Below are 25,879 nucleotides of genomic sequence, written 5' to 3'. Positions count from 1 at the left end.
AAAAGTCTTTTATCAGGTCCAGGATGATAAATAAACATTTCTCTTCCATCAGTAACGTCACTGTGCTAATGTGAATTTCCTATATGCAAATATTGTGCAACACCAGTATAGAGTCCTAAAAAAATATAGATGTCAACACTCTATACACACACAGAGGGAGGTCCCTCTGATTCTCCAAGTGCACCTCCATAGTGCTAAGATCAAATAATTTTTTTTTTTAACCTTAAATGAATAATAGAAGATAATGGCCAAGTTCTTCATTGGCCTAAGGAAGCACTGAGAATTCAAAAGATAGGAGCAGGTTAACTAAGGTCCCTAAATCTCTTTGAAAGTCTCAGCCAGGCTGCTCATTGCAACACCAGGTCTTCAAAAGAGACCAGAGAGGCAGACGGCTCTTACCAAAGTCCTAGCAGACACCACGCTGTGGCTACAGACACAAAGAGCTGATGGTGTGTGTGTTAACCCAAAATCACTGTGCACCTGAGAAAATAAAAAGCCACGTCTCACCAGAACCCTCCGACGTACATGAGGCTGTGCGGCTACTGTGGTTATGCTGTTAACACCTCCACAGCTCAGGTGCAACCTGAAGGATGAGACTACCAAAGCCCACGTGCTCTTTCAGCTCTTCAAGACAATGCTGCATCTCTTTTCACTCAGTTCGTCACAGGCTTTGCTAGAAAACTCTGGAGGCAAATCCTGAGCAATGGAGGGACCAAACAGCTTCCACACAGCTGATAGGTCTCTAAATCTGTAGCCTTAGGGTGTGTTTCCACCAAAACAGGTGGTGATTCGTGTCAGGCCTGCAGGGTGCCATCCTCCCAGCTCCCTTGCAAAATCTGCCTTTTCCTGAACCATGTAAGCTCTCGGCCAGATCAGCTAGCTCAAGTAGTTCGTCACTAACCACATGAAGACCGCTCCCGGTGCCAGGAATTGAACAGGACTGCATGGCCAGCCATGGCTGGAAGGATAACACAAGTTCTCAAGAGACCTTAGAGTTCTCTCTCAGGTCCATATTAGCTGCCTTGGAAGCTCTTGGGTTGCTATACCTCAGCTGTCAGCCCTGATTTCTTCAACTCCTTCTACAGAAAGTTCACCAAGTCCTTCCACCAGACTCTCTCCTTTTGACTGTTCTGCACCTTCAATCTCCTGTTTCTTGTTTCTATTTTTTTTTTCCTTGCAGCTCCTCACGTCTGCCACGAAACAGTCTGCCTTTTATTGATAGGGACATGATCGGGTACCAGCTCTCCTCTATCAACTTCCTGTGTACACGTGCAACACGGCTCGCTCAAACAGGTTTTGTGTGCTCTCTAGTTTGCTTTCTATTATGTGGAGCAGGGATGCACTGTGAGAAAGACCCTATGAAAAACACTCCACTTCCACATCTTATTTCTTCTTGTTGCTGCATTTCTATCTGCTCTGGGTATTTTTTTAAAAGAAATCCACTGTCCTAACATGTTCCATAGCACAGATATACTAAGTAGTGTCACCCAAACCTTCTTTTCTTTAAAAAAATACACATTCACAATTTGTCATTTTGGTTCCCCAATGCAACAAAATAAAGACTCATATCGCAAGACTAAACGAAACACAAATGTGCACACAAAGACTATGTCCATAGAGTGCCTCCAACCTAAACTCACCCAAAAGGGATATCTGCACAACCCTGGAGAGCCAGGGCCAGCCAACAGGAAATATTAGATATGGTGAATTAAGAGAAATTTAGCTCATCTGCTAATACAGTTCCTAGCACTCGTTTCCTCTTAAGGCATTACCTAAAATGTTTATAACTTCTGTACTTCTGTGCAAGCCATTTAGCAAGTATTTGTCTTTTAATAGTTTTTGGACAGAAAAGACTATCTGGGTCCTTCAGCCTGATCTCCTAGACACTACTAGACAGAGAATTTCTATATGAGGCCCACAGCTTCAGGTTACATCAGCGTTGCAACACCCCTGTTTGATTAAATATTCTACAAATTTATGGCTCAGCAGGAGGAAAATGTATTTTGTATAAATATTATAAATACTTGTATAAATATTCAGAATGAAAATGGATTGACAGGAGACAGTCAGTGGAAAGTTATGCATAGATTCAAGGCAATGTACTGGAATGCCTTTTTTCTTGGGGATGCTTGCATGCATTAACATGTAGACAGAGAAATTATTCTTTTTGTTAAACAAAGTCCTAAACTTGTATTAATCTGTACCCTATAGGTTCTTTTGCAAGACAGGACATGGATATCATGGTCATCGCTCCAGCTACTTTCATACACCTGGATGGACAAGCACTTCTGCAGACGATCAAAAGGGTTTCTTACCGAGCCACAGTAGCATCCCAGGTTTCCACCCAAGCAAACGGCTCTGGAGGACTGAAACGCCTCTCTGCAAGAGGAGGTGCAGCATACGGGATCCCCAGGAACTGGCTGATATTTTTCCATTCCGAGCCAATGCGGATCACCTGGGATTTGCCCATCAGATCTCCATGGGATGGAATGTACGCAGATGGGGTTAAATCCGATTCAGAAATGGGCAGGAATAAATCTATTGGGGGGAATGGAGGAAAAATAATTTGCTTTTTCAAGTTAGTACCATTTCAGAAAAGAAAATTAATCCCATTTCCCTTAATGTTAAACTGTTAAGTGTCTAAATCACTTCTTTAAATGAAACAGATAAATTTGTATTCTCTCCCTATAAAATACTTCATGCTATGCTATATGTTAGCTACTGGATATGAACATTTAACTTTCCAAACGTTTACTCAAATATTTCTTCCAGATCAGACATCACATTAGAATATAAATCTGAGCATTTCTACAAAAAGGGAGAGAGATTTTCAGACTTCCCCCCACCCACAGCTCTAACAAGCACAATGTTAAACCTTTAAACTTTTATAGCAAGTCAGAGAGAGGAAAGATAACCACACAGCTCATTGGTTTGGGCTCTCACCAGGAGAGACTTGCACTTCAGACCCCTTCCCAGTAGCTGTTTCATCATGCGAGACAGAAGAGCTTCAACAGAAGGCAATGAGCACAACCCAGGTCCAAATTCCCTACAGTCCTGTGTCGGGACTGCTGTTCTTGAAGTGGGAATCACCAGTGCAAGCGCTCACTTGCATGCTTTCTACGTGCCAGAGAAGGGAATGCAAGAGTAGAGGGTACCAGAGGGCCTTCATCATCATCTCTTGCCTTACACACTGTTGTGAATACTGCCATTTTCTTCCACAGAGCTTATGCCACTATCTACATTTTAGATCAAACAAATTGCTATCTGATTTATTTTTTTTGTCTGCAGAAAATTGTGACATATTAGGGGGTTATAGTTTGATCCAATTTTTTTTCTTTTTTACATAACAATTATCTGAATCATTAGCTATCTACCCAAAGAAGAGGTTTTTCAATAATGCCTTACATTAAAACAGAGCTAAGTGATACCTCATACTATTTCTCTCTTAAAACAATGTATTTGATAGGCAGGAACCAAATTCTAAGTCATGTGACTAAAACTAAAACTGTACAGAAATATACAAACACACAAGTCCAGCTTTTAGGTCTCAGCCTGTGATTTTGCTTCACTTGACAATGATAAACCCCTTTTTCTCTCATTGAGTTTGAACCTAGAAGGTTCCCATTGATTTGTCAATTCTTCACAGAAATTTCAGTGAAGAGAAAAGGAAATATTTCTTCCCTTCCCCCTTATTGTTACCTGATTTCTAATTACTTCTAATAAAAGAAATAACCAATATTACATGAAAAGAAAGCAGTCTCTTTTAAAATCAAGGGAAAAAAACAACAAAACTTACAGTTACAATAAGTAAATAGCCAAACAATAGAAATTTTACCTGTCTACACAACTTCTATTTCTCTCTTAAATAATTTTCTATTCTTTAAAATATTAGTTCATCTTGGTTTAGGGTTTTTTGTTCGTTTGTTTTTGTTTGTTTGTTTTCTCCAGAGATGATCCTTAAGACTTTCAACTGAAAATGGGTTTTCAACACTCCTTGTGTTATTCTCAGAGTTTAAAAGGAAGAACATGCAGAAACATCTTCTGCAGATGAAAAGGAAGGAGCTGGACTTTCATTAATTTTTTTTGTTTGTTTTTACCATTCTGCATTTTCAAAATGTCTTTTCTAGACTAGACTTCCTTTATTATACCCGATTCAACACTAGATGGTAACACTATGATTTCATGCATTTTTACAAAAAGTATTTGGGGCCATTTTCCCATCCCGCTTGGCTGTAACTCCACTGAAACAGGAATGGACAATTGCCTAGGAGACATCCATATTGCTTTATGTCTAGTGAGGATTTCCTCACTCTTCCATTCACAAGAATTGTGCACAGGCCACCACAGTTGAGTTCCTTCCTCCACAGCCTTAACCTGCTCCTACCTTGTCTCCTATAGATATATGTAGCTGGCTCCTTCAGTAAGACCCGGCAGCTGTGCCCTTGCAGGCCATGTGTGCACATCTGTGTATCAGGGTAGAAAAGGCATCTTATTGCCGAAGGCTTGATTTCCAGTGTAACCACTGTACATGACTGGTTCTTTGAACAAGCTGCGAGGTGAAACGTGAAGAAAAAGAGCAGATAAAAATGTATTCTCAAAGTATTTGTATGACACTGTTATAAGATAGTTAAAAGAAAGGTTTTACAACAGGTCAAGCAACAAGGATATGAAGTAGCTCTGAAGCAGAATAATGGGACATAAACGTCCTCAATTCCCAGAACATTCTCCAAAATAGCTAAAAGGCAAAAGGTTATATTGGCTTTAAAATGGAGCAATACAGCAAGAGAACTGGTATAACAGGTCTTAGGAGAAGAAAAACATCTTCTAATAAAGTACTGAGGACCTCAGCTGAATTCAACCAGTGCCCAGGGAGCCCCAGGGAAAGTTTTCAGAATAAGAACAGTGATCCTCTCACTCATCCCAGTTTGTACTCAGAGGTGGGTATCCAAGCCTTTTCCTTTAGCAAGGCTCCTCCAAACAGTTACAGGAAAAGGAAAAAACAGTAAGTTATGCTGCTCACCCTCATAAGGTGAGGACCATTTACTGCAAAAAGTAGGACCATTCCAACGACCATCCTCAGCGGTAGGTGGGAACTTTTCCTTGTTTCTGCTGCTCTGTGGCATTCAGCGTTTTCCAGTCACATGAAGTTAAAGGACTCTTTGCTGTCTAGCCAGGCTATTGATTAAAGCAGTTCCCTTTGTTGTTACTACAGTCCAACCCCTGCTTCAGCCCAGCTGTCAGTTAACCTGCCCTCATGCACCACAGCTACAGGTTACTTCAGATAATGGTAGGTGGCTCTACTATCTGTCTCACGCAATGAGCTTCCCTTAACTGTTCTTTAGAAAATAATGACATAATCCCTTTAATTATTCACCACAATATTCTCCAAGTTGTACAATGCCTGGAGAAGGAGGAGATCTCTGCACCCCAGCGGTGTCAAAATTACACAATCACCGTATGACATTTTATGTCTATTGTATCTTTCATTAGATAAACTGTTACAGGTCCCTTCTCTCAAATTCAGAAACACTGGCATAGTCTTTATAAATAAGTAAAATCAGTATGTCTATGCCAGAAGGGTGGGAGGGCAGATAGCTGTTCTTGGTTTTTCAGGCTCATGAGCCAGTATTTTCTGTAAAGCTATGAATAACCATTTCTTACCGGATAGACAAAAGTCTCTGGCAGTGGAGAAGTCATTGGATATATCTCTACTAATTTGCACAACTTCAAAATTTGAGATGGATGAATCCATGAGAACGGAGGACACATTTAAGGGTTGCCATATATCCAAATACTCTGCAAGATGAACCATACAAAAATAATATAAATATAGGAATCAGTACAAACTTCAGAGGAAAATAATATAGAAGTAAAAGCATTGGGGAGTTCCCCAATGAAAGACTTTCACCTTCCTTTGCATCAACAGGGAATAAATGAAATAATATTCAAAGACCTCTGATTGACTAGAGGGTCCAGTCCCATTTTCAGAGGTCATGTACAACTAGGTTTACAAAGCTATTCAGTTAATAAAGAGGTAAATCTGGAGCAGCTCCATCCAGGTTTGCATGTAAATCCAACTGATTTAAATAAAAGGCTTCTGAACAGGCCTAATTACATTAAAGGACATAGGTCATAATGCTTACACACAAGTTCCTGAGCAGGTACAGTCACTAACTCCTTGGAAAGCAAGTGGGGATCCTGCATGTAACTGAGCATTCCCAGAACCCTTAGCAGACATCCACATCTATATCTAAAACAGGAGCTGGTTTCCTAAGGTAGGCTTTACCTCAGTCACCTGCAAGGTAGATGTCTACATCTGAATTAATTACACTAGACTTCTACTATCAGGAGGAACAGACAGTTTTACTACACAATCTCTCCATCCTGGTTTAGATGTCTGCTTTAGGGTGAGACAAATCACCCCCAGGAACCCACTGACTACATGAGCCAGATGCCCATGTTGTCAGTACAGGGAACCTCATGTGAGTAGCTGAAATGGAGATGCCTATGTTGCCTGCATACATCCACATCCAGAGGACAAGTCCCGACCTTACAGACTAAGTGAAAACGAGACAACAGTTTTCGCAAATGGTATATTTTGTCTTCACTTCCCTTACAAGCAATCGACCAAACTCCCACAGAAGCACATGCAATTTTCACAGATTTAAAGACTTTTTTTAAAGGTCACAAGGATTGATTATTTTGATCATTTTAATCTGATTTCATAGACAGAATTACAGAAAATACTGTGAACTATGCTAATGTCATGTAACTGCTACATAATTAAGATTTAGTTCTATTTCATATGTATATATACACATATACACAAATATATACATATGTATATATGCATGTGTATTACATATATAAAAACGTATATTCACATATGTACATGTACACATGCATGTACATGTGTGAGCATAGATATACACATACACACTCACTAGTATTCATCAAGAATTATTCTTCTGTCTCACAGTGGATTTAAAAAAAATGCCGAAAGCATTCTTTTCTCATACACAAACAGACGAAAACATCTGCAGGCTTTCAGTTTTGCATACAGAAGTCAAAAAAGAAAGCTTGGGAAAGAATAGGCCTTTAATTATTTTAGTTCCTTTCAATAGTTCAATATGTTTTAAAAGCAAAAGGGCCCTGCTGTGGCCACCAAGTCCTAAACAGGAGGTTGGCATTATCCTTTGCATGTAATTGTAGGGTGAGGACAGAGCTGAGTCAGCTGTTGCCTTGCTATTCCTGGTGAGCAGGTCTTGCCCTGTTGCTTGAGTTCATTTACCATGCAGATGCAAAAGTTGTGACCATTCACTTCATTAAAGATTTCTTTTAGTATTCTGTGAAATGGGTGACTTGCAAAGACAGCCAAAGTTTCCTTCCTTCCCTTTCCTCACAGAAAGACAGCTGTGACCATACCACTCAACATAAACCTGAAGCTGAGGTCTGGGGTTCATACAATCAGTGCTGTGGCGTGCCCTCCCTGCAACTTGGAAATCCTGGCGTTCACACACTTGTCCACTTGATGAGAACCCAAGACCCAAAAGGGACGACAGACTAGCCTGGTTGCATCATTCCTTGAGCAAATAGGCAGGGAATAGCAATGACTAAATTAGATTTGAAAATTATTTTATTCCAAATAATTCATGACAACACAGGGTAACTGTCACAACCCAGGGCTCCACATTGATGCTAAAAGTCTTTGTGTTCGCAAGGTAAATCCTTCCCAAGGAAGTGTAAACCTCAAGCATGAGTTATCTCCCAGAGGACAAGCTGAAAAAAACTGATGTGCTACCACCATTGCCAAGGCTGTTAACCTTAGTGCTAGCACCTTTGTTCTTACCCTTGCTGAAGAAAATGTCTGATAGAGTGATGAACTGACCTACTGTACTCCATGTAACTTCCCAAACAGCCCAGCCCTAGTTCACACCTGTGAACTAGAGGCAGGAAAGCAGCACTGGCTCCCATGGATCCTTTTCAACCACTTTAATATCATTTTATTTCTGTCATTTGGGAGCAACTCTTCTAAGAGGTAGAGGCAGAAAGTCTCCAGCTAAGTAGAAATTAAGGTTAATTCGGTATTGCACTGTTATATGTTAGAGACCACAAGCTCACTTGATATTGCAGAGTAGCAAAGTCATCATCAGCACTATATTCAGAGGGAGTCTGAACTAGTAAGGGAGTAATGACCCTGCAATGACAGCTTGACTTGTGCAACAGACCCACTGCACGTAATTTTTTCTTCCCCTTAAGCACTGATTATTCAATTATTTTAGAGAAACACAGTGGTTTTAGTCATGTGGAAATTACTCATTTCATATTGTCAATCGTTTCTCTATTTTAAAACCATCTAATATGACCTGTTGCATAACCTGTGTTAGAAAATTTCAGCCTCTACATCTAGGGTGACACTTTGTGGCATTTATTTAGAAAGACACTTAAAAATAGAAATCAACTCTGTAAGTGATGGAGAATTAACCATTACATCCTCTCCAGAGATTATCTGCCTGCACTACTAGATTGCCCAGGTCTTACTTTTCTAGATTATATCTTGTCAGTTTATGTTTTCAATTTTTTTTTTTCTGAAAACGTGAACAAGAAAAGATTTTTTTTTAATCAGTATGACTTAAACTTTGTTTTTACATAAGAGCAGTGTTGCCATCTTGCACCGTGTACAGTACTAGTAAGTGATGTCCTACTACTGGAACAAGTAATCTTTCAGACACAAAGCTTCAAATTACAAGCTGTGGTTCTTTCAAAAAAAAGCCTTGTCTGGATTCCATTGTAAGTCAACAAGTCTGGGTGCATCAGTGGTTTTGGAAGATATTTCACCAGACTGACTCTCTTCCCATAGCTTGCCTGATTCACCGAGTGACCTTGAGCAAGCCTCATAATCCTCATATGCCTGTTTGCCCACAGGTCAAACATTCAGAAGTGTTCTTGCAAGCTAAATTCTACTCTCTTAGGAAAGAAATTCAAAGCAATTCCACAAAAGCAAAATAAATTCCTTGGATTTACACCTCTGACACTTGAATTTGGCCTCCTGTATCTATTTCCCTGAGGTTTACTAGCTTACCATTATTAAAATCTTTTGAAGGTGCTCAAATTAAGCCTGTGAGCGCACACTGCCATTATTAGGCACATGTAATGTGTTCTACATTTGATCACAAGGTAAACTTCCTATTTCTATATTAAAAGATTTTTTTTTATCCCTTCATGTGGGGTAGAGTTAAGTTAATAACATTAATTTTGAATACATATAAGACACAATGGGCACTTTGCAGTCCATGCTAGGCACAGAAGAGTGACCACTCACGATGCGAACATCCATAGATTGTACGTTCATACCTAAACCACATTATATTTTGCTTATTCTTTGCCCAGAATCTCACAGAAGTGACCCTTGCAACCTTCCACTACCCACATGGGGTTGTTTTTTGGGTTGGTTTGTGGTTTGTGGGGTTTTTTTTTTTTTTCATTCTCAGTCCTGGACGAAGCATTCATAACCTCAGATCAGTTTTATATACTGAAATTTCCAGTGTTTTCCCTTTCCAGTCTTCTGCCCAGCTGAACCCAGATGCAAATAAATGCAGAAACACTAATGCTTATTTTAACGACAGAGCAAAGCCCTTTAACCCAGAGCCATCCATGGCACCACTGTGGACATTGCCAGCCAGCAGTCAGCTGCAAAAGAGATTTTGGCTATTAGTTGTTTCCTTCTTCCCTACTCCTGGCAGCCGATCCAGCAATGCCTGCAGCCATGCACACCCACTTCATTACATGGGCAAAACAGAACTTTCCATGGCTGATCTAAACTTGCCTCATTAAGAAACTGCTCTCACAAGGCACGCAGCTACAAACTGGCACTGCTTTACTGAAAATGCATAGTGCACCTGATGGGCTGGAAGACATTTCTGGTTTATATATAGGTTAAGCTCTGACCTTCCAAACCACATTTTGGCAAGTGCTTTGATTGGATAATTACAGCACTCTGAAGCCAGCCAGCCCTTTAAGTTTTATTGCAAAATTATAGATGTCCCATACAGAGAGCCTTTCTCTTCCAGATGTTCTTATTTGGGTAGGCAAGGTTTAAGACTGGATTTGCAAAAGGACTCACACTGGCCTTGCTCTGTTCCCACTCAAGTCATAAGATCATAAGACTGGAATAGATTTCCTGGGGGCACAGAGTTCAGCCTGCCACTTTCACAGGCAATGACAGTATAAAATCCTTTTCATAAAGTCAACAATAGTTTCATCACTGACTTCAGTGGAAGCAAAGAGGGGTCAGTTCTGAGTTTGCTGGAGAAACTGACATTTGATATAAGGAAACAGAGATACAGAAGTGCAATAATATAACAGGTTAAACATAGAAGAATACTCATGAAGTTGAGGAGGTACATAAATCAGATGAGGCTAACATGAGGTTAGGGAGGTACATAAATCAGATCTCTGGGTTCAGTATACTTGATTTTTGTTTGAAAGACAAATTCTAACTTAATTCTGAAACTTGTGAGCCATTTTTAATAGCCCTGACTCAAGCCAAAAACTTGCTTACAGACTGAACTCATTGCTTTATATTCCTAGTGTTCAGGTTTTTTTCCAATGAAGACTGCTAACCTGTCTGTATACCAATAATCTCCAAAACCAGCAAATCATCAAGTCGGAGTGGAGCTACAGAAAATATACTCTTTCTAAAATATAGTTGCTTCTCATTTTTGTCCATCCACAGAGATTTGAACAATTCAAGCCGAGTCATTTTCTTAAAACTGCTGCATAATAACTATAATCACGCCTCAGACAAACATGTCCCAAACTAAAAAAATGTGTTATTTATGGCCTTTAGCAGTGAGCAATCTTGCTATGCTCATATTAAATGCAAGCTTTCTGCCTCCTTCAGTAGTGCCAATTATAGTAAATGGTACAGTAATAGGATACTGAAAATGTACCAGATATTTATCCAAGTTTAAAATAAGCTGTTTTCTCAAAAGGCTAAAATCCTCATGTTTATGAACAGAATAAAAATCAAACTTTAGACCAAAGATAGAGTAATTCTACACCAGAGGTCCTATATGCTGTATGGGGGCATGGTAGATCAGTTCTAGAGGATGGATGAAAAAAGGCTGTCTTTCTTTCACACCAAAGATCTCTCTGACATAGCCTCAGCATTGTGGGAAAAGAGGAAGAAAAATGATACTATTAATCACCAAAGTCAGCTACATCAGTACCTGTACTACCATCAGCATCTCTGTTGAGAGTGGGAATACCCCATGTGTTGAGATAGCCTGATGGGAAATTTATTCCCAGATCAGAAAATCCCACAGCCACTGCTCAGTCCTGTATCGAGGGAACGACTATAAGTCATTAGGGGATCACAGGAGGCAGAAGCAGGAAGGGCCTAGCAGATCATTACATCCATGTGCCTCGGTGGTTTCTCAATGGGTTACTTGATTTGAGTGGAGTAGGAATGGAGCCCATATGATTTGTATATGATCTGCAGTCCTATGCAGAGATCACTATTTAAGGGCCATTGTCTTTAGCAGTTGCCAAATCTAAGACACATAGCTGTATCCTATGTGAAACTGAGGAACCTGAAGACAGAAATGCTCATTAAAGTTTGGATAATTACCATATACAATTCATAAATCTCATAACAAATTACAATAGCAGAAGTTATACATCAGTGTCACTCCTCCCTTCCACATGTGCAGGAATATTTTGCTTTAAACACAAGTATTCCTTCTAAAAAGCCAGGTAACATGTTTCACAGATTGTTTTGCTTCTTTCAGTCTCAATTGTAAAGACATAAAAACTTCCATAGCTCAAACCCGTGTGCATAAACTGTATGAATACAGCATTATAAAACCATAAAATAACAATACATGATTTCTCATAAAAAAACTTTTCTTATATCTCCCTATCTTACAGCTGGCTGCAGAAAGTTCCATCTCAAACCTAATTACGAGACCTGACTGTTTTCTCTTTTACATAACATTCCTTCATATTCATACAACTCAGTGGAGTTGTTATTTAAATACCAGCGTAGTTAACTCAAGACTGCAGCATGACATATTAGCATTTTTAGCGCGGGCAGTCTTAAAATAACAGCTGTCCTTCCACTGTTAAAGGTCACAGATCATACCTGAAACTCGTCACAGATGGTTCCATACTCAGTGTCATCACAGCACATTAACTTCTTCAGGGGAAAAAAAGCTCCAAATGTAACAAGTCGGACTTTCCCAGTCTGTTCAGGCTATCTGCTTTTCAAGCATTATTTCTCAGGTAACAGAAACTATGTGGAAATCACAACAGACCAGCAGGAGCATGCTCTGCTCCATGTGATAGATGTACAGAAGACAAATAAAAGTATTCATTTAGTTAAAGATGCAAACCACACATTCAGTTAAACGCACCACAGATTAGTGATGAAGATGACTTGGTGAGTATCTTGTATCAGAAAGGGTACTGCAAGAACACAAACAGGCAAAACACATTGAAGCAACAACAAAGCAACAAGAATTCAGTTAAAAGACAGTGTGCAGCTCACCTCCCTCCTGCCAGACAGCAGTGACCTGCAGGCATTACAGATTACACTTCATTCCCCTTTTTTTGCAGGCTAATGGGGTATCTAATGAGTGTTAGAAATGCCTAGCAGTGCTGCTTGTAGGGGGAGTAACGTGGGGAAAGCCAACAGGAGCCTCAGGCTATCAAGAGGAATCACAGGGCTACAATGGGCTGCTGGATGAACAATCTGGTACAAGGCAAAGAACAGGAAGAATCTCAAGCCTTCCCTCTCACTGTATCTCTCCTGAGGTTAGCCTCACATGGGGAAGGGATGTTTTTGCATCTCCTTGGTGGCTGCAGGCTGCTCTATGACAGGGCATGAAAAGAAGTCACTACTGAAAATTATTTTTGCCATTGCAGATTCAGAGGTTTAGAGGTTTTATGAAGATCACTGCCCATGCACATCTTCAAAAGTCCAGATTGGGGAACAGAAGGAAAACAAATACGTGGTTTTGCTCAATTTATTTAGGGAGAGTTTCAGTGAAGGAAACTCCAGTAAATTATTTGGGCGAGACAAAAGAATTTGGTCTCAACTCTTCATCTTTTAAACCTGTAGCAACGGCAACAGAACTCCCCTTTGTGTACAGTGGAACTAACAGGGCTGGACAGTGCCTTGCAGCTCCTTGGCTCAAGGATTTCTGCCTTCGGGCTGATACTAGGATAAATTAAATCATTCCAGCTGTCCCTTGCTGACTTTGGGCAGTTAAAGATTGTATATGCAAGCTTTAAAAAAAAAACCACAACAAAATGAAAAAACAGTGATATTCTGAGTTTAAATAACACAGAAAGTGAAACAAATCAAGATCTGGTGACAGGCCAAAGAAAGACAATATAGCTCTGGGAGAGCTGGCTTCATTGTAGAACAAACAGACAAACAAAACGGTTTGGGGCCATAAAATTTTCTTTTAAAGAGTGTTCTCCAGCTTATTCAGGGAGAAAATGGAGAGTCTTGACAGGTTGGTTTGTAGTTTGGTTTTGGTTTTTTTTAAATTAAAGAATGGCACTTCGACATCTCCAGGGCAGAAGGATTCTATCGGCTCTTCAGAAATGCTCAAATCTGAAGTGATATCCCTCCATAAGGTTAGAGATGGAGGAGCTGGTATTTAACGATCTGGACTCCTGGCAGATGTCAAGGATTCCTCAAAATGCAGCTTCTTATAACTACAGAAGCCAGCTAATGTAAGATATTACCTCAGCTTGCAAATCTTGTTTTCCTGACCACCTAAGGAAAGACAGCAAAAGCCAATAGTCCTATTAATTTGAACTAGAAAAGCTGAAGCGTGTGTGAACATGAGAGAGAATACCTATTTTTTTTAAAAGACTGAATGTTAAAACAGCTTCTCCATACAATTGCTAGAAGAAGGTCCTAGCCAGTTTTCACACAGAACTGAAAGACAACTTGATGGAAGACAGCTTGATCCAAGACATAAGTCTGCCCATTTCTCCAGCCTGTTGAGGTCCCTCTGAATGGCACCACACTCATCTGGTCTGTCAACCACTCCTCCCAACCTTTTAACGTCTGCAGACTCACTGCAAGTGCACTCTGTCTCATCACCCAGGTCATTATTCAAGATATTAAATGGTAGTAGCCCCAGTATCAACTCTGGGGGTATACCAGTGGCTGGCCTACAGCTGGATCATGACTCTGTGCCCAGCAGTTCAGCCAGCATTTAGTCCTCCTCACTGTTGCTTTATCTAGATCTTACTTCAGTTTCTGTGAGGCTGTTATGTGAGACAGTGTCAACAGCCTTTCTGAAGTCAAGATAGATAACATCCACTGCTCTCCCCTCATCCACTTAAGACAGTCACCTGATTGTAGAAGACTATCTGTTTGGTCAGGCATGATTTTGCCCTTCATAAATCTATGCTGACTACTCCGAATCACCTTCTTGTTCTTCATATGTCTGGAAATGGTTTGCAGGATCAGTTGCTCTATTACCTTCCCAGGGATCAAGGTGAGGCTGACCAGCCGATGGTTCCCTGGATCTTCCTTCTTGCCCTTCTTGAGGACAGGGGTGACATTTGTTTCCCTCCCAGCCTCAGGCACCTCCCCCATCACCAGGACCTTTCACAGGTAATTGAGAGTGGCCTCCGAATGGCACCAGCCAGTTCCCTCTGCACTCATGGGTGCATCTTGTCAGGCCCCATGGGTTTGTATGTCCAGCTTGTTTCCTAACCTGATCCTCCTCCGGTGAGGATAAGTATTCCTTGCTGCAGTCTTCCTCCCTGGTCTCAAGGGCCTGAAGGCTGGACTCACCAGTAAAGACTGAGGCAAAGAAGGCACCTCGGCCTTTTCTGTATCCTTTGCCATCAGGTCTCCTGCCCCATTCAGCAGCAGACCCACATTTTCCTTACCCTTCCTTTTGTTGCCCATGTACTTGTAGAAACCCTTCTTGTCGAGGCTTTTTCTATCGTTCTATGGTCCTACATGCCTCTACCCTCTCTATCGAGAAGAACAATGAGTAAAATAGGCAAAGCATCTACTTCCCACGAGACTGAAAATAAGTCTGCTAATCTGGGTTTCTTCACAACGTGTTGGGGCTGGACACACCACAGACTTGGAATGGAGTCAGCACCCTGACTGCAAATGGCAGGAAGCAAAGTGCTGGGCACTCTGTCCTGAGCATTGCAAATTAGCTAACTAGAAAATGAGGCAGTCAAATGTATTAACTGTCTGTTGAAATATAGGCCTTAATTGTGCTTCAGTAAACTCAGACACTAGATCGGACATAACATTAACTTCACTATTTCATAGAGCCTTCTGGCAAAGTGTTGAAATATAAGTATCTTTCTGATCTTTTTATGAAAAGTTTTATATATATTTTTATATACATATATATATACACATGCTTACATGCGCACACACACACATATACACATATGACAACGCCCTTTAAATAGTGCCCTTTTCTCACACTCACCATCTGGTTACCACACAGGAGTCACAGTAATTTTTTTTTTCCCCATGTACAAGCAATACCACAATGTAGCAAATTCAGTCACTGCTAGCTTTCTATGACGCCCAACTCTAAACCCATTAATCTTCTATAGCATAAATTAATATAACATATATAATCACAAAGAGTTTGGAAACAATGTTTTTGAAAATTTCCCCAAACCTCTGACAACACGACACAGATAGCAATCTGACCTAAATAACCAGTCTGGTACTTTTACTATCAAAATGAGGCAGAACATAAGAAGGGCAGATGGTGCCCAGTTGCATTTTGAATGCATTGCTGCACACACTGGTGTCACAGACCCAAAGAGTACAGGATACTAGCACTAATTTGACTTCCAGGCTAGTTGTGCTCTTTGTAATTCGGCAACTTCTCCCGACTGCTATCCTCAGGACAACTGCTCTAATCCAGAATCCTGTCTCTTTGTGGGAGGCTCTGCTCACTTGGGTGGTTAACCAGACCTTTGCAAACCAGAGACATCCCTAGTTGTTCTGCATTTGAAAAGATGACCTGAAAATGGGTGTGATAGATCAAGAATGTTGCTAAGGGTAAGATGAGCACCTCACTTGCTGTGGCTGACTTCTGGGCAGTCTTTACAGCAGAAAGCAAATGACAGATAGAAAGGCCTAATTTCCTTAAGTGCTGCTTAGGTCACTGTTTTCCTAGATTTAACAAAGCAAAAACAAACATAAAAGGAAAATGACAAAATTCCTACTAAGCTTCACACTGGGAGAAAAAAAGCTTTAGTAAAGTGCTTTGCTACATGCCATGGGAAAAACAGTTTGCAAAGAAGTTGAATTGCCCAACCTACACATTACCCCACTAGGTCCTCAAAGCATTTCACACAAAAAGTATTTCTGCTTGCCTATAAAGATAGGAGTTTTCCTTCTATTACATTAAAATGATCATTAAAAAAGCACAAATTTTACTAATAAATACAAATAGTCTCAAGATAATTGTGACTGGTAGTCAGAGATATGATGACAAAACAGTTAATAATAAATTCTAAACTCAATATTGAAAATTCTTTGGAAATATTAACCGTCTACTGCAAGCCCAGTTGCATATGGTTTAAGGAACGACAAACACAAACAGATTAAAAAATTTGTTCAGATCAAACAGAAAATCAAGGGCAGAGATGGATGAGATTTCTCAATTTCAGTCTAACCTGAGGGTTAAATTGAGTTATCTAATGACTAGTCAACCTGCTTCCTTTCCGTTACACACAGCATTTAGCGGATATGCTGCGTATTTCTGGAAAGGATGCATCAGGAAAGCCTGTAGCTGTTGACAATTTGCATATATTTTTAGGGGGCAATAGACACAGAGCCCTGTAAAAAAGCAGTTAAGTTTCATTTATTAAGAGGATCCACCCACTTTTAAAATAACGCATGTGAGTACCATAAGGTTCATTTACTGTAAGACTGAAATAAATTTTCTTCCCGATACAAAAAAGATGGTGTCATACTAAGTTACAGCATCTCTTCAAAAGTGGGACCCAACAACACCTCAAATACTACATTTCTTTTGATCCAGTTCTGAATAATCTTCGAGACAATATTCCCATCCTTGCAGAAAACCACAAACAGGGACTAAAGGCAGTACATTTTATCATTCTTCTGTACCACCAATTATGAAGCAGTATAAACCTGCATTAATTTCTGGAGGAATTGCCCCTTTCATCATCTTGGGTTTGGGGGAAAACTAGATTTGCTAAATTTGACTTTGCATCTCTATTGCAATTGTTCATATCTATTTGAAAACCCATTGTCACTCCTTGCATTCAGCATTACTGACAGAAACTGCTGGTGATTTGTCTAATCTGACATCCCTTGCCATCCTGGCAATCAGCAGATGCTACAAGAAAGGTGCTAGAACACCCACAACAGTGGACAATAATGCAATAAACAGCTTTTGGGGGCTACCATTGCCAGAGTTTTTTATCATCGGCCACTGCACTAAAATGTGAAGTTATATCCATTGAAAGTGATCCGACATCTACACTTATAAATGATAAATTTCTTTATCAATCCTGACAAATATTTTGCCTCAGTGACCTCTTGTGGCAGTGAGTTTGAGAGATATTAGGGCAGCACTGTGGATGACAACAATTTTTCCATTTAAATGATACACAATTAATAAAAATAAGTAAACACCTGAATGAGTAAACTCATGGGGAACACAACCACTTCATTATAGTGTGAGCTTTTAGCAATACATACAAAATAGAGGATGTTTCCCTTTTTTTTCGGCTTAATACATGAATACACTTACCACTTTCTGGCCTGGAAGGTAAACTAACAGGTGGACACAGGTTAGGCATGGTATTCTTCAAGTCAGCTAAAAGCAGAAAAAACAAAAACATTTGAAAACATTTACACTTGAAGGTTTAAAGTGTAATCAACACCTCAATATTTCCAGCATCACTTCTGGGATCTGAATGTTGCATCTTCTCATCACAAACACCAGGAGTAAGGATGCGAGGCTGCTTTGCCATCTAACCCTTTTGAGGTCGTACATGAAACCAGACTTCCCTAAATTTCCATATTTATAAACATTCCCACAAACACTTTTCAAAATGCAGTTATTTATGAAAAACGCATTTCAGTAGTTCTGTGGGTTTTTCCATGCTCCTCTCTGTATTTGGTTTTCTGCATCACAACAGACATGAGATTTTCTCTGCTTCCTGATTAGCAAACTGGAATTTCTCAAAATAAGAATTAGGAACAAGTCAGTTTCCAGCAGGAAATTTTCCAAATTAAAATTCAAATAATCATTCATAATTTTCCACATCGAAATTTCTCATTTGCTAATATTTCCCTTAAACATTTTGTAATTTAAAAAAACAAATAAGAAGTTTCCCCTGTGCATTCATATTTTGTAAAACACTTCAGTTAATCAAATCAGTTATGAATTCTCAGTTATAAATTACCATCCCTACAGAAGCTGAAGACAGATCAGATTTTCCGTTTGCTTCTTCCACTTTGTACTGCCCATGCATGTAACCAATAGATATTTCTAAAAACTCAGGAGTTTTACTATTCACACCAAGAGGAGTGAAGAACCAGGGCTACCCAGAACTCTCTTTAAAATGCTACTATATGTTCCTCATTGACTGAGCTGCAACCATGACTATACATACAAAGTCAAATTTCTAACGAGCGGAGCTGTGCGGTCAAACAGCTCACACGTCAACTTAACATATTATGAAACGCGGAGGCACAAGTACCTTCCCACAACAAGGCTGTGGACTAAAACCAATTCGTGCTAATGTACCACTGCCTACAGTAAATTCCTCCTCCGGATTTCACTCCTTTTCCTTTTTAGCCTCAGAGCTTTTTTGTGGCTCTTCCTGGTGCCCAAACCCCCAACACACCAGCACAACTGATACAAACTGTTGTCTGCAAATATCTCCATTTGCATAAACATCTGTGCCTTACTGTATGTCATGGTGGAAACACATCTGAAGCTTCCTCACTACATAAGGAAATGTCACTGTCTCTCCTAACACTCCCCCCTTTGCATATAGCCCAGGCTCCTCTTCGTCATCCCTCTGCCCGTAAAGTGAGCAACATCCTTTATTTTTAGTTGGTTCTTTGCCAACGAGAGGAAAAACAATTCCAAGAAGAGGAAGCGTATCTACACGTCCGCTGTCTCCTCTTCACGGCACCTTTCTACCATTCTTCATTCCTACCCCCGGCTGCCTCTGAGCTCCCCCTGCCCACAGGCTCCTGCCGTTGCCTACTTGATCAGGGCTGCTCTTCCCTTCCTCTCAGTGCCAGACCCTCAGCCCATCCTCAAGCTTCCCCGGTGCCTCCCCACTCCGTGCTGTCTCTACTCTTTAACAAGTGTTGCCCCAGTAGAGAAGGAAATGGATGGTCTAGTGGGCAGAGTGCCAGCGCAGGACTTGAAAAACTCAGGATTGAGTTCATATGACACTTCTAGTGTGAATGAAGGTTTTCTTTAGGTTTACCAACACTGTAAAAAGCAGTGTATTAGGATATCTGATCTAGCTCTACACAACTTTAACTAGATTATCTTTATATCACATGCCCTGGACAGTATATATCTACACTTCATGCCTCCCCTCTCCACTCAGGTATCAGCCTTTCTCTACTCTGCAAGAACTAAGAGAGTTTAAAAGCAGGAAAAACTACTCCTTATTTAATTTTTTTCCCTGATTCCATCAACATCACCGTACCTGCACCCGTGGGGCCTTGCTGCTCTCAGGGGAGTTCAACAAGTTTCTGCCTTCGTAGACTCAGTAACAGGCTATCCTCCCATAAAGGGGGATACAGCCAGCCAGGCATTTGTTTTCCTTATTGTTTCAGTTATGTTCTATCAAAGTTTAACAAAGTAGAGCTAGACCCACCCAAAAGAAGTTTGACAAATGACAAACCCATTGGAATTTTTCAACAAAGTAAAGGAGCCTTTGTTTCGCTATGAAAAAGAAAATTCACTTTGACTGTGAGTGGTTTTGATTCCTCTCGAGGAAATAACCTAACCTCTCACAACTTCTCTTCTGTTTAAACACGTGACGGCTTCTTACTGCTTAAAGAATACAGCGCTACCTTGGAATTGGTCTTGGCCCTTTCTTTACCAAAACAGCCAAAAGTGAATTTTAAATTCCGTAACAAAACCAAAACTTTTGAAGTTATGCATCCACACACACTGTTAAACCATAAGCCAAGCAGTGAGAAACACAGAATGATGTCCTGACCAGGACTGTGCAGTGGGACAAAATATCTTTGGATTCTGACATTGGCCGCAAGTGTCCCATACAATCTAAGAAATTAAATTATACTTCTTTCAGGTACTTCTATTCCTTTTCTATTAAAATGGAGATTAAATTGCACTTTTCTTTCCCTTGCACATGCTTGTCTGCTTTGTCTATTTGTGATCCTTGCAAATGGGTCCTCCATCAGAAAGTTGAAGCTTCTGCACATTGAAGCTTATTATTTAGCTTCAATGTGCAGAAACCAGTCGGAAAGGCCATGTGCCCTGCATCGCTTACCAGGCTTTTGATACCAGCCAAACGGGTGTACTCTGACTTCAGCATCTGGTGAATTACAATTTGAGACTTGCCAAGCACTTCTTGTTTCCTCAGCACACGTCTGGATTCCTAGGCTGTTCAGAGTCAGGCACAGAATCTTTCCACCTGCCAGGGAAATACACGGCTATAAAAACAATGAGGATAATTTTCCTCTTCTAGATAGTATTTTGAGGAAAGCGAATACAGCATGGTTACACTGAGTATTAAAAGGTATTCCACTGACTTAGAAATCAAAGGAGGGAAATACTAAAGTGGGCCAAGTTTTACTGGTTTTGAAAATAGTGTTGAAAAATCACAATTAATTCAATGTGAGGGAAGGTGGGTACACCAACATTATAACCCTTTAAGGTCACTTGGCGTATTTCCACTGAGCAAAGATCAGGACCTCTTCTTTGAGCAAGCAGCCCTTCCTTGTTAATGCAATCCTGGAAATTAAAAATCTGCATGTATGCTGAAACACAACCCCTACTTCCATCAAGATAAAAATATTTATGAAGTGTTCCAAATTCTCAAATGAATTGTAAAACCAGCACATCCTAATGACCTCAGGGAGAACTGATTAGCACATGACACTTCTGAAAACAGAGCTGGCTGTTTTAGTGGCTTAAATCTGAATTTGGAATAAAATATTAAAAACTACTTCATTGACTTTGATCTGGATGGCATCCCATTTTAAACACCTGCTAAAGATTTCTTTTAAACACAGCATTTCCTTTACAGTCAGTGGAGAGAAAGAAAACTATCTCCAGAACAGGATTCAGTCAACCAAAGCTCTTAATGACCCTATAGTTGTGTCTACACATCTCTCTGCTGACTATAGAAGGAGCATAGGATGGCAACACCCCTTAACTTAACCATCTCAGCTGAGTAAAATATGCGTGTTTGACTTTCTAATGGCTTTCAAGTCATGCATATTTTTAAAGATCTGATTTCCTCAGACTAAGAGAAATTTTACTTGAGATGTCTTAAGTAGCTAAAATACTGAGGAGAAGATAGGCAACCTCTATCCCAAACCAATCTTCCTCAGGTAGAAGACTAAAATTTGGGAGCACAGAAGTTCAGACATCCGAGAAAGCCAAAAGGCTAAGCTGCCCCAAAGTATCCACAGACATTATGTGCCTAACGTGCATTTAATTTCAGTAATATTTAGGCTTCTAAGTCCCTTAGGCTTTAAAAAATGAAACAAACAAACAAAACCAAAAAAATCACAAAAAGAAGTCAGCCAACATTTTGGAATAGAGGTTGATAAATGAGAAGTAACAGTTCCCTGGACTTTTATCAGTTTGAATTCCATGCTGTTGGAACTGCAGCCATTTAAGGAGTCATTCTCATGAAGTTTTCTTAATAATTTCTGAGACATGGAACACGTCATTGGGCTGAACTCCTAGAAATGGTTACGATTACTCAAAAAGTTGCTAAAGAGAGTTGCGTAAGATCTGCAAGGGCTTTTAAAGTACCCTTCACAGCAAAAGAATGGCAAAATTTGTAATAATGAGGGAAGACTGAAATTATTTTAAAAATAAAAATAGTGGAAAAATACCTGATAGCTGGGAGTTATTAAAGAAGCCAAATCCTGTGCAACAGGGATCAGCATCACACCAACGCTCACACTCAAAAAAGCTGGAAAAGGAAAAACATCATTAAACTACGACACTTTTATTATCAGTAGTAATCTGTCTCTGCCATAGAGAAGGGAATAGAGGATACTGCATAGGGGAGAAACACCGAGAACCTGTAGAGACACCTTTCATGATAAGACCACCTTATGCTTCTTCGTACTGCATAGACACCTCCATACATTTTCCATTTGTAGATGAAATTACGTTCTATCAGTATACATCTACCAGACTGTATCTAATAATTTAGATGAGTATTTTGATATCTGCCCTAAAAATATCAGTTTACATTAATTTGGTGTATTATTGCCAAGAGATTTAACTGGCCAACCAGCAATTTAATAGCAGTATGAGTAATAATTCACATATATACAATTACTAATTATACACATTATTATTTATAACTCAATTATAAAAATCCTTTAAATTATATGGGGTTTTTTTTCCTTTATTAAATATTCTCAAATAATGCTTTTCTTGGATCAATAGGTCTGATTCCCTTCATTTGCGTAACAGGGCCTCGGTATTCCAGGCACGATTAAACTTCCAGTAAAAACAAAGGAACAGTCATGCCCTACCCATCTGAAACAGCTTTTCTGCTCATGTCAGTCTTATTCCTCACTGAGATCCCAGTTACTTTCTGGAATGGTACACGTGTGTAGAAGCTCTTCACAGAACTTTTTAGAGTGACTGGAAGGAAAAAGAAAAACAAAATTGGAAAAAAATCAGCTTAACATTATGATTTACATATGCTGGTCAAGTAATCACATGGTAAGGGTAAAGTTTATGTTTCTATGCTACAATGGTCTTGATGCATCAAAAGGTAATTTTTACATTATCACAGTAAACTTTTGACAGTTAAGCCTGAAGATGAACAAAAATCCAACAGATGAAGGCTCTAAAAACTTAGCAAAGTACATCACCAAGGAAAGACTTCCAACCCAGGGCTTCTGTTTCTGAGACCTGTATTGACATTACTCCTTCCCGAAGGTCCAAGTACTGGGGGACAACTCCAGATAGGAAGACACCAGTGTACTCATGCATTAGTCAACTTGGGCTGCACTTTGAGCTCCCCAAAAAGACACAATTTAATAGTTTAGTTCAATGGACCACTACATTTTTCACAGCAAATGTATAGGTTCCTGTACAGTGATAACAAGTTTGTTTGTCCAGCTTCCACACATGAGCCCTATGAGAAAATGATTGAACTTCCGAAACATTCAAAGAGCAGAGGTCAAAATCCACATGTCTGTAACTCTGGATTTTCTAAAAAAGATAATAAAATACTACACTCAATGACTTTCAATTTTTGCATTGCTTAACTACCATGGAAATTTTAAATGGTTGAAAATGGCATTGGTGACATCCCAATGACATTCCCATTTCACCCACATCATAAAAAGATCTAAGACCCAACATACAAATTATTTGAGCTACTTTTGGCCTCTCTGAATTGGGAATAACTGAGGTGGAGAGTCAAACTCATGGTTAATATATTTCCATTCAGAACCAAAAATAAAAAACCATACCCAGGACTGCCTGACCTTCTCTTGCCCTGTCACATCCCAGGACTCATTCATATATTCAGACTTTTTATCTCAGAATCAAGAGCCAAAACACTAGCTTGCATTATCAGGGTTAGAGCACACATTATATGGCCAAATCCCCAAACTTGCCTATTTTATGATACAATGTCTGTGGTTGTTGGGGTAGCACAGTTCGACAGTTTTCTGGTATTTGATCGATGCTGCCATCACAAATCTGTGCCTCTGGATAGAGCGTGCACACAAAGTATATGTCTGTGGTGTTTTGAAGATCTGCCATTCGACAAAACTCATCTTCTTGTGAACAACCTAGGAAGCAAAGTCACTAAGAGTTACACACACGAGGGTTTCTTCCCCTCTCTATTCTTCTTCATGACTTCAGTGCACTTAAAGCTACCCATCAGAAAACAACTAAAAGTGAGAATGTCAATATTATTCTGTTACGGCGCAAGAGAAACAGGGACAGATTCTGTTTCTAGCGACACTGAAGAGCAGGTTTACCTGGAGAACACAGAAAAGGAGCTACACCACAGCTAATTGGAAAGATACATTCCCCAGCTGTGACAAGCATTAGCCTAGTGTATTGGTGTCATGCTTACATTGTGATTCATAAAGATCTCTCTTTTTCTTTTTAGTAAATTTGACATACAAACTGTATATAAAATAACTCTGCATTAGTTGTGGGGGTCTATTACTTCAAAGAATAGAAAGGACAATAAAATAACATATTTTCTACAATGTCTTAGGATATTTTTGAAAAAAATATTTCTAAAGGGTTTATACATTACACAAAAATATAAATAACTTTTCCAGAATCAACTGTTCAAGCATTTGCTTGTAGCAATTTGCACTGAAACTTGCCCCAGGGTAATAATGCACCTTCAGAAAAGAAACAAAGCTGTCAAACCCTTTTCTTAATTACTGGGGCAATGGCTTCTGTAAATACATATGTCAATGCTTAATTTTAAACAGGCATAGCTCTACTGACCTCTGACTGTGATGTTTGTGCACTGTTTAGTACTCTAGGTTCTGCCTTCCTGGTAGTCAGAGCTAGAAACTCTTCCTCATTTATCGCATCAAAATATACTTTATCATTAACCCCAAATATCTGTATTATACCTTCTTCCTTTACCACTATGTCATCTATCTATTTGGAGGGGAACATTTCAAGAAGAGCAGAGTATTGCCTAAGCTGTATCTTCTACTTCTCTTGCCCATAACAGGGATATCCTGATGATGAGTGATGGGTATCCTTTCTGCCACAGTAGACAAAGTTAGTAAGGAAGAAACAGGTGGCCCCATTAGCAACTTCCATAAAAATTTTGTGGGTTTTCCCTGAAAAATCTCTAAGTCCAGAGTTTCTATTCATTATGATTATAATACCTATTGGAAGATTTTAATTAATTAGTATTCACTACAGAATAACAGTCTCCAAGTTGTCTTACGTGTGAGACACCAAAGCATAGCTTCCTCTGCTGAGTACTTCTGCCTGAAGACCCAATACTGCTGATAAGGGAGAGAATAGTTCAGGTCACTTTGTACCCGGCTGTTGTCCATTAGGTAGAAAAGATCCTTTGTGGAATCTGAGATTCAAACAAAGAAACTGCTCAAAACCACAAAAAACTTAACTATGATCTGGAATAAATTAAATTTATTTATATATAAAATTCTGCCTTTCACAGTAGAACAACTGCAACTGTTTTGTAGGGCTAGCATACACCAAAGGCTGCTTTTAGTAACAGAATTGTCCACCCACAGTTATTGATGCTTGTGTAGGCAATGCCTCCTCGCTGAGCTGCACTGCACAACATAGCATTGTCTCACTATTTCCACCACCCAAAACCTAGATGAAAATCACAGCACCTAGAAATAAGAAGGTTCTCTCTACTCAGTCATACAACACATCATCCTAACAGTGAAATATGATGCCTCAGAGGATGCTCACCTTAATCTAGTTTTATTAATCCAAAATACAGCAGTTTCCTTATATTCCCTTGAGAAGCTTTTACACCTCTCAGTGTTAAAAGTTTTCTTAACAAGCTTAATACCTATTTCAGCCATTTATTTCTCCTAGTTTATGCTACCATAGACTACATTAAGTAACTACTTTCTGTCACCTGCCTGTGATCTTTAGATGTG

At 39.6% G+C, this 25,879-nt stretch overlaps 1 protein-coding gene across 1 annotated transcript in view; it reads right to left on the bottom strand.

The window, feature by feature from the left end:
• TG (thyroglobulin) overlaps positions 1-25,879 on the bottom strand; it is a 158,675-nt gene that overhangs the window by 77,821 nt on the left and 54,975 nt on the right. Inside the window, exons 30-38 of the mRNA XM_052786814.1 lie at positions 25,186-25,323; positions 23,873-24,049; positions 22,775-22,886; positions 22,121-22,200; positions 20,542-20,685; positions 17,802-17,867; positions 5,662-5,796; positions 4,385-4,549; positions 2,316-2,538 (exon numbers count right to left, since the gene is read on the bottom strand). Of these exons, the coding sequence (XP_052642774.1) occupies positions 2,316-2,538; positions 4,385-4,549; positions 5,662-5,796; positions 17,802-17,867; positions 20,542-20,685; positions 22,121-22,200; positions 22,775-22,886; positions 23,873-24,049; positions 25,186-25,323 (1,240 nt within the window). The remainder of the gene's footprint in view (positions 1-2,315; positions 2,539-4,384; positions 4,550-5,661; positions 5,797-17,801; positions 17,868-20,541; positions 20,686-22,120; positions 22,201-22,774; positions 22,887-23,872; positions 24,050-25,185; positions 25,324-25,879) is intronic.

Source organism: Harpia harpyja, chromosome 5 (assembly GCF_026419915.1).
Source record: "Harpia harpyja isolate bHarHar1 chromosome 5, bHarHar1 primary haplotype, whole genome shotgun sequence".
Classification (NCBI taxonomy): Eukaryota; Metazoa; Chordata; class Aves; order Accipitriformes; family Accipitridae; genus Harpia; species Harpia harpyja.
The sequence above is the reverse complement of the archived record's forward strand: the minus strand, read 5'-3'. Positions and strand labels throughout refer to the sequence as shown.